The 11,624-nt window shown below is 36.0% G+C and overlaps 3 protein-coding genes across 3 annotated transcripts in view; 2 read left to right on the top strand and 1 right to left on the bottom strand.

Annotated features, from left to right (window-relative positions):
- Positions 1–2,559, bottom strand: part of LOC118733501 (farnesol dehydrogenase) — a 4,778-nt gene extending 2,219 nt beyond the window's left edge. The window contains exon 1 of the mRNA XM_036462909.1: positions 1,976–2,559. Within this exon, the coding sequence (XP_036318802.1) occupies positions 1,976–2,554 (579 nt within the window). The 5' untranslated portion in view covers positions 2,555–2,559. The remainder of the gene's footprint in view (positions 1–1,975) is intronic.
- A 416-nt stretch (positions 2,560–2,975) lies between these two features.
- On the top strand, positions 2,976–6,326 carry LOC118733503 (farnesol dehydrogenase). Its single transcript, XM_036462910.1, has 3 exons — positions 2,976–3,578; positions 5,953–6,090; positions 6,162–6,326. The coding sequence occupies exons 1-3, from the start codon at positions 3,003–3,005 to the stop codon at positions 6,201–6,203; spliced, it is 756 nt and encodes a 251-aa protein (XP_036318803.1). The 5' UTR covers positions 2,976–3,002; the 3' UTR covers positions 6,204–6,326.
- A 4,973-nt stretch (positions 6,327–11,299) lies between these two features.
- LOC118753056 overlaps positions 11,300–11,624 on the top strand; it is an 81,812-nt gene continuing 81,487 nt past the window's right edge. Inside the window, exon 1 of the mRNA XM_036487910.1 lies at positions 11,300–11,560. Within this exon, the coding sequence (XP_036343803.1) occupies positions 11,384–11,560 (177 nt within the window). The 5' untranslated portion in view covers positions 11,300–11,383. The remainder of the gene's footprint in view (positions 11,561–11,624) is intronic.

Here is an 11,624-nt window from a genome sequence, read left to right on the forward strand (position 1 = left end):
CATAAAACTCTCTTACGCTTTTACGTTTCTTTTACATGCGTTGCTATATATGTATGCCATATAAATTTTTGAACATGTACTGGTCGGCGGAGTGACTACGGAGAAGAATAATTTTTTTTTTTGTTAATATATACACAAGTATGTGTATATTAGACAAACATATCATTTTTAACTTTTTTTTTTAATTAAATATACCTATTTATGCGGAAAGGATGAGCTAAAAAGTTTCTGCAGGTAGTTCCGAGAAAAAAAAAAAGAAAAAACATGCAACCAACAGTTTTTTTCGAAACTGCGTTTTTCACAGATTTTGGTAGGATGTATTAAAATACACCTTAAATAAAACTTTTAAAGTGTTAGTACCAGAGCGATTTTTGGCTGCAAATTCCAGGTGAGTTTATTCAATTGGCCAAGTTGTTTTGAAAATCTTTAGTAAAAGTGTGTTTTCTTGGTTAGTAGGTTTTGGAAGCTGTGCCTGTTGACCTCGACTTTAACAACCGTTATATAGTCGTCGCTTCTGTGGTTTCCAAGGAAATTATTGCACAGCGCTACAAAACTCTTCCATGCACGTTTTTCTACAGAGCTTAGCTTGTTCAAAAAGCCCACGTCGCTCATAATTTTACGAATTTGAGGTCCTATGAAAATACCAAAAATTCATGACAAGAGATAAAACTGATGAAAAAGTAGCAGATGAGAGAATAAAAAATTAATAAAACGAGTTTATTTTCAAAAATCGGATGAAATTTTATTGAGATATTCAACTTTTTATGAAAACAAAATTTGTGAAAAAATTCTATTTTTATCGATACGACTCAAAAATGTTTGCTTGACCTTTTTTTTAATTTGACGTTTTCTATGATCGCAAAGTATGGATTTGAACACGTGCAAGGGCTTTGCAAGACTGCTAGAATACCCCTATAGTTTCATATATCCTAGCTTTAAATGCAGTGGTGGTAGGACAACATTTTCAGCTATAACCAATAGGGCGTTTAAAACGTTTTTCCCACCTATTTGATGCGGCTCGCGGGATGGCCATACTTTGCAATCATAGAAAACGTGAAATTAAAAAAAAAATTGTCATGCAAACATTTTTGAGTTGTAGAGCCAAAAATAAAATTTGTTCAAAAATTTTGTTTTCATAAAAAGTTGAATAACTCAGTAAACTTTTATCCGATTTTTGAAAATAAACGTTCATTTTACTCATTATTAAATTTAGTTTTACAATCAATTTAGGACCATCATGGTTTTCTTATAAAATAGTGCGTAAAAACCACACCGAAATTGAAAAAATGCAAAAAAAAAGTAAAAAATAAATTTTTGCTGGGTAAATACACACAGGTGTCATAAGGTTTCTTCATTCACATATATATCATTCTAAAGGCCTAAGTTTCTTCTTTTTAACCGGCAATAAACTGAAATTCGCTTCATAATCAACTAAGTTGCAGGCTTATAAGTGCACAAAGGTGCGAAAACCGGGTTTTTAACGGTAAATCAAAATTTTCGGGGTGTTTGGCGAATTTCATATTTCGATTCTTGTTTCACTCAAAAAGACCTACCAGAAAATATACATAACTTCCCGGGTTTTTTTTAGTGCAGCACAGTGTAATCGATCTTTTAACAAGAAAGAAAAAAATAACTAAGAATGTTTATTATTTTCTGACTTGTTTCAGTAAAATAATTCTTTGAATACACACTTTTTTAAAAATAGTATTCAAAAGGGAGTAAAAATGATCTCAAAATGTTCCCCTTTTTACTACATTAGTTGATATGGAAGTTTCTGTATGTCTAAGTATGTATGTACATATGCTTTCGCCACCCAAGGACAAATTGTATTTTTTTTCGGAGTTTTTGTACCAACTTCTGACAAAAACGTTATTGGTTGGTCTTTCATCACCCTGTCCTCATAGGTAAGTATATTTAATTAAAAAAAGTTTTGTGCTTAATTCCTAATATACATACATATTTGCCTTCAACTCACCGTTATTCGTACGCGTGTTTTGTGTCGCTGAAATTCTTGTCGATAAATTTCGTTCATCGCTCGTAAAGCGAACTTCGTTGCCGGATATACATTCAATGATGGCAAATCTGGTCCCAAATTAGGTACCTGTAATCCAGCTACACTATTAATAATAACTACATGACCATCAATATTGCGTTCACGCATCGAATTGAAAGCCTCGCGTGTACAAAAAATGGTGCCCAACAGATTCGTATCGATGGTGGCGCGTATCTCGTTCGTATTTTGTGCCCCACTTAGCTCTGTAGTCGCTATAATACCGGCATTATTCACCAGTATATCAACACCGGCGCCAAGCCTCTGTTCGGTCCACTTAAAAGCATCCCGCACACTTTCCTCACGTGTGATGTCACATTTGTAGGAGTGCAAATTGGAGCGCACTCGAGTTGGCAATTCTTGTTGGAGTTGCGCGATCCGTTCCTGGCGACGAGCTAGCCCCACAACAACACAACCAGCGCAGACCAATGCCTTGGCACAAGCGGCACCAATGCCGCTGCTGGCACCAGTTACCATAGCAATTTTGCCTTGCCAACGCTCCATGCTGAATGCGACTGCAAATGCTAATGATTTGGCATAGAGATATGTAATGATAGCAAGCGGCGGAAGCCCAATAAGCGCAAGTGGTAATCGATATTGCGAAAAATTGGATCAACTGTCATCTTTGTATATATGCATGTACATTAAGCCGTATCACGACATATGAAAGTAAAAAAGTTTATCGTGTTATAGCAAAAAACGCGATTTAGCGGAAGCCTAAACAAAAATTTTACAGCCAAAATTTTTTCTCGACATAAGTATTCGAATAAAACTAACACACGCTAATTATTTTTTTTCGTGATACGCCTTAATGTATATAAAGATATGTACATACGCAAATACATACAAATATAAATATTAAAATATTCACTCGTAGCAAAATGAACGACAATGCATTGCACTTGCTATTCAGTTGCCAGGCAGCTGTCTTTTAAAGCACTCTCAAAATCTAATGGAACGTTGGCAAGGTAAATTGGCGGTGGTCACTGGCGCTAGCGGTGGCATTGGTGCCGCTTGTGCCCGTGCATTGGTTATAGCAGGTCTTCGTGTGGTCGGCCTCGCACGTCGTGAAGCTAAGCTGCAGGAGCTGAAGCAAAGTTTGCCACCAGCACTGCAGCCCCAATTTATTCCAGGCCGCTGCGATGTCTCCAAAGAGGATCAAGTTATTGCGGCATTTGATTGGACTGAACGCATGTTGGGTGGTGCAGATGTTTTGCTCAACAATGCTGGTATTACGCGTGAGACGGAACTGGTGGCTGACAATAACACGGAGAAGATACGCCAGGTAATTGATACCAATGTAATGGCGGTATTGTGGTGTACTCGTGAAGTGTTCCGAGGCATGTTGAAGCGTGGCAATGAGGGCCATATTTTGATCATCAATAGCATTGCGGGACAACAAGTGTTGAATTTTATCGATGTGCTACCGAGTTTCAATATATATCCGGCGACTAAGTTTGCCATAACAGCCATGACGGAAACTTATCGACAAGAATTTCAGTTGCACAAAAGCAAAGTCCGAGTAACGGTGAGTTTGTGGTACCGTACATAATCACACTCATAGCAGCACCGTAAGCTTTTTATTTATGTACAATTGTATCTAAATATGAATTTTCAGCAGGGCTGGGAATATTCGTTCATATCTAGTTCATATCCTTTAATTTGGCTATCCGGGTATCGAATATCTGGCTAATATCCGTTGATTTTGTTATCAGGACATGCGGTTAATATCCGAATATTCGGATACTCAGATTTTCAATCAGATATTCGAATATCCGAATATTAAAAAAACCAGATAGAACTCCCAGCCGTAATGAACAGTATTGTTCTTAACTTTTTTGACTTAAACTATTTTCAATATGCATTATCTCATTGCTAAATCTGCCAGCAGCACCTTAAAGTTAAATATTTTTTATCATATGTTTTTTTGTGGCCAAGTAATTAATGTATTTCATTTATTCATTATTTATTAAGAAAATTAGTTATCACTCTTGGCGAAGTCCTATTTATTTATAAATATGCATAATACTCGTAACTAACGTAACGTAAAAAGTTGACATCCTAATTTCTTAGCAAATTTAAGCAAGCTAGTTTGTTATATCTCCTTAGTATTTTAATTTGGGTCGTGAACCGGTGAACTTAACCATTGACCGAACCGAAATTTTGCACGAATGTTTCATCTGAAACGAAAACCGAACCACTTATTATAAAGGTTTAATGTTGGTTTTGACCCATTCTAATATACATACATATATACTTTCCACTTTACTTTCGTTAAATATGGCAATACCGTGTTTGTATACCAACTGACAATTTTTTTTGCGACATTTTTTGCGTATGACATATGTAAATTTTACATCGTCCTCTTTATGTCAGAAGCATGAATGTGGAAATTTACCAATTTTGAGTTATTAGGTTGGCTTGATTACCCTTTGGATGTTCGATGTTATATCAAAACCCAGAATACCATGCATACCAAACATTTTACCCATTTTAGCCTGAACCCATCGACCAGGACACTTATCATCCAAATCCAAAACGAAGGTACTAGTGAACATTGTGCCAATATATTGCTTATAAGCACAGTTGCTTTGGTTCTGGCGTTGCTTTATTTTGCATTAATTTCTGATATTATAAGCAATGTAGTTTTGTGACATAATCCGTAGAAAGTACTTACAGTCAGCGTTAAAAATATAAATACGCTGACGTTTCTTTATTTATATTTTCCATACCACATTTTTCTTATTTTTAACCGACCAAAAGAGGAGGAGGTTATCAGTTCGTCGCAATATTTTTTTTTATTTTTTATTTTTTATTTTTGTGTATGTTACCGCACAACTTTGGACCACGTCAAACGATTTCGATAATTCTTTTTGCATACTAATCTGGTTTAGATCCGATCATTGGATCATGAAATATATGTATATATGTATATATATTTTTATATGAGAATTGAAGTCTGTTTTTTTTTGCTAAAAATTACTTGTTTTTTTTTAATATTGTTCATGCAACAGCAAACACCAGCAGAATAAATTTTTTAAATTTCATATAGGACGACAAAAATTCAAGAAATCGAAAAAAATGTTATTCAAAATTTTCAGTTTTGTAGCCCATTAAATTTTGGTATAATAAGGTGCAAGTTTCAAGTCTCTTTTCTTCCATATAAAAAATAAATTGTTTAAATAAAATTATTTTAAGAAATGGAATTGAAAAGCTGAACGTTTTGATTAAAATTTTTTTTCTATCTGTTGTTGTTCCCTCTCCACACTTTGAGGATCTTCACATATCGATTGCTGATTGGAAGATCCACCTATCTCGGCAGCCAGTTCGTAAACGCCCTATCTCAAAAAACTTTTCAAGAACGCCCTATTTCAGATTTTTGTTGAAAAACATCCTATCTAAGAATTTGGCTGAAGAACGCCCTATCCCACTTCAAAATGTATTGAAAATGTGCTGATGAATCTTTTTACCGGATTCCGACCATCAAACTATGGTGGTGCACAAGTCGATAATTTCTTGGTAGTCGGTAAACCGCACTCACGCGAATGCATACGAAGTATTTCAGCTATGTTTATTTAATGAAAAATTAAGAAAAAAGTTTTTGGCATTCTTTGTTAATTTTTCCATCAAACACGTAACGAAACAACTGTTGATAACAATTTTTGCAGATTCAGGCACAATAAGCCAAAAAAGGGCTTTCACAGCTATCCAGCTACTTATTTGGTAAAACTATCGTGTGGATACCCCTATTGTAAATGCCCATAACTGTCATTCAAGCTATATGCTACATATATGCTAAACCTATATTTACATACATTTCATCAGAAACTGCTTTATATTTATTAACAAAATCTTAAACATACTCTATTTCGTTTTCTGCTTAACCTTGTCTACTACCAAAGGGTATCTGCCCAGGTGCCGTCAACACAAACATATTTCCTGAGGAAATTCATTTCTATGTCAAACATATGGCGCGCCTGGAGCCAGAAAATATAGCCGATGCGGTTTTGTTTGCACTACGTACGCCGCCTCACGTACAGGTGGGTAGCTGAAATTTTATGATTTTATTTCAACGAAATAAATATATAATATGCGGTTATTAATTTTTTAGATACACGAAATCACTTTGAAACCAATGGGAGAAATATTTTAATAAATATTTATGTGTAAAAAAAATTAAAATATTTATTGGAGGAACAAACAAAAAAAAAACATATGTACTTACTTTTCTTTGTCACTTTAAATAATACATGTAATAAATATATGTACCTAAAAACCTACATGCATACACATTTACACGAATCTATCGTCTCTTTACCGCAGAAAATATATCAAATGTTGCTAAATATGCAAACATATGCACGCAAGTCGAATATACATACATATGTACTTAGGTAAAAACCAACAAAATTGCCGAAAATATGCAAAATAGGCTTTTTCAAGCATTTGCATATTTTTACCAGCTCTGGTAATAAATAATATCTTCTGCCATTGTTTTCGTGTACAAATACATTTAGCATTATTTCCAATAAAAATGAAACCAACTTGACGTTAAGTGGAAAACCAAGGTAGCCTCTATATTCTTGTTTCTTAACTTAGCATCTAATTTGAAAACCCAGCATTTTTAACAAAAGCGGGGGGAGTGTTTTTGCTAAAAAAGCTAGCTTTAAAAATTAAATTTTAAGGTCCTTCTACTTACAGAAAGATTCTCATAAAAATTTTCTTCTGGCCAATTGTTATTACTAGATATATAGACCTTAATCGGAGGCTAACTTCGAAAAAACGGAGAAATTACTTGTTTTACTTATGACTCAGTCTCTTAAAAAAAAAAAAAGTTGGTTTGGTCCAAAATCCAGCCGAGTGCTGTACAGTGTAATCGTTAGACTTGCCTCCGGTAATTCATTAAATTTTGTTTTGGCCGTCGCGTTGAGAAGATTGAGTTCCTCAGTAAGTTAATTTGATTTAACAGTATTAAAATTGACATTAACCATTGCCTCCGTCGTAATTTTATTTTTTATTTCTGCTTCATTTAAGTGAAATCTAATAGGAGTGCAAAGTCATAAATGTATTTTACATAACCTTCAAATAAAGTTACATACATACATATGCACATACATGTGGAGGCAATTCGTCGTCGATATATTATGTCATAACTAATTTGAAGCAGTAAATCAGTCGTGGAAAATGTAAAAGTAGGAAAAAAAATTATAAATTGATTAATAAGCTGGAACGATTTATAATCAATTTAGGGAGGTGGAGAAAATAAAACCAACTTACATATAGAAATTATTTGAAATCGATTTTGTAACTTCACCTGTTATTAAATATTTTCTTTATTGGCGCTGTAACCGCCTAAGCGATTTTGGCCGAGTCTAAAACAGCACACCAGTCGTTTCTCGTCTGTGCCAATTGGAAATGTCAAGTGAAGCCAAGTTCCTCTCCACCTGGTCTTTCCAACGCAGAGGAGGCCTTCCTCTTCCTCTGTTACCAGCATCGCAATCCGCGTTGAATACTTTCAGTGTTGGAATGTTTCTGTCCATTTGAACGACATCAATAGGTGAATTCATATAAGTGGTCTTACCAGAGCTTCTGATTTCAAGGCGAATTTGTACTGATTGTCAAAATGATGTGTTTGTTGCAAATTTCTTTTTTGTGCTGATTGTCAACGAGCGAATAATTTGTTAGTGCAATTTTTGTTTTTGGGCTGCCGCTACCACCTTGTATAAATTCGCCTTGAACGACATGATCTAGCCAGCGGTGCCGTTGAATTTGAACACGCTGCACTATGTCTATATTGTTGTAAAGCTCATACAGCTCATCGTTGAATCGTATACGGTATTCGCCATCGCCAACGCGTAAAGGCCCGGAAATATTTCGCAAAATCTTTCTCTCGAAAACTCTAAGATCGGCCTCATCAGATGTCTACATTGTCCATGCCTCCGAGCCATACACCAGCACAGGCATGATGAGTGACTTATAGAGTTTGATTTTTGTACTACGTGGGATGACTTTACTTACACCACCAGACCCATTCGCTTTGCTTTTCTAGCTAATCCCGAGAAGGCATGTCGCTATCGTCGGCATACGCCCGCAATGGTAAAGTCTCGTACTTGAGCAGTTCAGTTCTGCGGCTCTTATTATCTTCAACATCAGATTAAAGAAATCACGCGAAAGGGAGTCACCTTGTCTGAAATCTCGTTTGGTATCAAACGGATCGAAGAGGTCCTTCCCATTTCTGACGGAGCTGGTGGTATTTCTCAACGTCATTGTACACAGCCGTATTAGTTTCGCGGGGATACTGAATTCAGACATCGCGGCATAAAGACAACTTCGTTTTGTGCTGTCGAAAGCGGCTTTGAAATCGACAAATATATGGTATGTGTCGATTCTATTCTCGCAGGATTTTTCCAAGATTTGGTGTGGTCTATGGTGGATTTGTCGACGGCTGTGGTGTAGTGGTAAGCAGTGCGCGCTTTCACTCCGTAACGTCTGGGTTCAAGACCTGGCCAAGGCAACATCGCATCTTAACAGCGGTCGTCCCTTGACCTCCGAGTGTATTTCTGCCATGAAAAACAGCTTCTCATAAAAATACAATCGCCGTTCGGAGTCGGCGTAAAACTGTAGGTCCCTTCCTTTGTGTGACAACATTAAAGCGCACGCCACAAAACGGAGGAGAAGCTCGGCCAAACACTAACATATGTGTAAGCGCCAATCTCTTATTCTATTATTATGGTGGACTTGCCAGGTCTAAAGCCACACTGATAGGGCCCAATCAGTTCGTTGACGGTGCGCTTCGGTTTGTAGCACATTATTAAGCCAGCCTCCCGAAACGAGCCCCTGGTTCAAAGACAAAAAAAAACCCTTTTGACTAACCAATCCTAGGGTGCAACCGCTGAACTGAACCAATCAAATTTTTCGCCCATTTCACGTCACTGCTTTTGAAAAATATTCGTTTGATCGATTCTTCTCCCAAACAAGTTGCACTCGAACTCACACGCCAACAAAATACAAATTGCAAAGAAAACGAACAACAACAAGTGTATTCGCAATAACCATTGCTGCTGTCAATGAAGCAATTGCTGTTACTCCTCGATAAGTTGGAAATGCTGCGCTGAAGACAACAATCTTAGTTGCTCCACCAGCTTAGACCAATTGAACGCGCCATAAAAAATGCGGACAAGCAACTGACAGCGCGGTTCGACAGCGCGATCGTCACAGCCGTCTAGCGCCTGCTCAGCGCGCATTACACCAAAACTGGAATTTTTAAATGGTAAATGTTAAAAAGTAAGAGGTGAAGTCAGCTGCGCTGCTGCTGCTGCTAGCTACGTTTACGTTGCTGCTGGCTTATTTTATTGGTAGCCAGATGATTTTCTTGGTTTGGTTGTTTCTTGAATGGTGCACTTTCAGTTCGTTTCGAGCTTTGTGCGGAGTCGGTTTAGTGTGAATTGGCGAGAGTGTAAATTCATCGTTGTTAGTTGCAGTGACCGTTGCAGTTTGACTTGGCGTTTTTTAAATTGCTTACGTACTTACTCTTGACGCTTTGCTTTTGTTCTGATCCGTTTGCAAGCAAGGAGCGGCGCGTAAAATTTTCGCTATCGTATTACCTACCTACCTATGTACATACATATGTACGTACCTTTCATCGCGCAGCCGTAGCCGCTAACGTGTGTGGGGTGTTCTGCTCGGCTAATTGGCAACAAGTACAATTAACAATATTGTTTACTATTAATTTACGCTGTTACACATATATATATATATATATTAGTTTTTTTTTGCTTCCACTGTTCTTGATTTGCGTGCACTTGTCGTCAATGTGAACAAACAATTGAGCTGTTGTAAATTGCAGCAAAGGTATTGAAACAAAATTTAAAAAATGTGAAATTTGAGTTGAACATTGTAACGATTCGCGTAAAAGTGTAAACCTGTAATGTCAGAATAGAAAAACAAAACAATACCTGTAAAAAGACGTTAACGTCAGCAACACATCTGACAGCAACAATACATATGTATTTAGCGTTAGTAAGTGCAACGATACTTAACGACATACATATATATGTACATGCATACAAACCCTTGTGGCCAGCTGATTAAGTCAAGTGACATTTTGATTAGTTTTGGCTATTTTTCTTTTGTTTGTTCGTACAAAAATTATGAAAATTCAACAAACTTTAACAAATTGCAACCGAAAATTTCAAACTTTTTATTCAGAATTTTTAGAAAAATTTTGGGTAAGCAGTTTTGTAGTCGGTAAATTTTAGTAGGTTAAAGTGCAAATTTCAAGACGCTAGAAAATCGCGTTGATTTCTAATAATTTTTTTGGCTGACGGTGTTGTGCGTTTTCTTCTATATAAAATATGCTCGACAATTTCATTCGTATGGGTGCCTAGCACCATCTAAAAAATCTAAATAAAAAGTTTAAAATTTTTTGGTGCAAATGTTGGAGTTTATTGAATTTTCATAATTTTTGCAAGAAGTTTGAAATGTGAATTTATGTGGCGGTGGTTAGGTAAAGTGCTAAACTTTAATAAAAAAATGTAAACATTAAAAAAAAACAAAAGGACAATAGCAAAACCAAGTCAAAATGTCACTTGACTTAATCAGCTGACCACAAGTGTAGGTATATATATACAAATATAGTATATACCAATCCCTATATAGAGATGCAGTAACTAAAGATTTTCTCGTGAATGATTTTCTCAATAGGCATTAGTGTGGTGCGCTTGTAATAAATAACGTTAGTGCTCGTTTGTGTGTTGTTGCCGGCAACTGATGGTACATACGTACATACATATGTACGTAGTTGATTGAAGAAATTGCACGGCAACGATTTTCCCCTGCCGGTGAAAAATATCGCTGTTGCAGCCTATAGCTAAGCCCATTACTATCTTCTCTCATGACTACGAAGATCGCCGGGTATTGCTGCTGACGATCGAGATACCTGCTGCTGTTGCTGCTGTGGTTGCATATACATAGTATGAACATACCTACATACTTACATACTTAGTACAATAAGTAACTCACGTTATTGTTGTTGTGCTGCTACCGGATTGCAATGTGCGCGCTGAAGTAGAAAGTTGCCGTCAACCGCATTGTTGTTGACTTTTTATTTTTAATTTTCGCGTTTCTTTGTTGTTTTATTATTATTTTATATTCCATAGTTGTATTTATGCAAATATGTATGCACATGTTCATACAAATATGGTTTAAAATATTGAATTAAAAACACTCATTGCCATTGAAAGAAAAATTACTCGCTTTTTTCGCACTTAACGCATTTCTAAAAACTAAAAGAAACATTTTGTTTTTGTGCAGAATTCCTTGACATTTAATTGAATGAAAAAGAAAGTGTTTGAAAATAAAAAAATTGTAACGGTATATAGTGAAGAAAAATTTAAGTTTTGTAGGAAACTAGTGATTTCTACATGGAAATTGCTTTTGCAAAAAATCTTTGACGTTAGCTTCGAAACACGCCACAAAATGTCGGATATTTATTATTGCAGTAATAGTAAGGTGAGTGCAATCTGGATGATTAATATATTTTTTGAAATAAATGACACAAAGTTTTTGAAAAAAA

This window comes from Rhagoletis pomonella, unplaced genomic scaffold (genome assembly GCF_013731165.1).
Source record: "Rhagoletis pomonella isolate Grant_MI unplaced genomic scaffold, Rhpom_1.0 Rhpom_scaffold_00002, whole genome shotgun sequence".
In the NCBI taxonomy this organism is placed as follows: Eukaryota; Metazoa; Arthropoda; class Insecta; order Diptera; family Tephritidae; genus Rhagoletis; species Rhagoletis pomonella.

What these genes read in the sequence shown, in the direction of transcription:
- LOC118733503 (XM_036462910.1), top strand. Translation starts at nt 3,003, where the DNA reads ATGGAACGTTGGCAAGGTAAATTGGCGGTGGTCACTGGCGCTAGCGGT. An exon ending in AAAGCAAAGTCCGAGTAACG is followed by an intron (nt 3,579 to 5,952) that starts GTGAGTTTGTGG and finishes CTACTACCAAAG; the next exon opens with GGTATCTGCCCAGGTGCCGT. An exon ending in GTACGCCGCCTCACGTACAG is followed by an intron (nt 6,091 to 6,161) that starts GTGGGTAGCTGA and finishes TTAATTTTTTAG; the next exon opens with ATACACGAAATCACTTTGAA.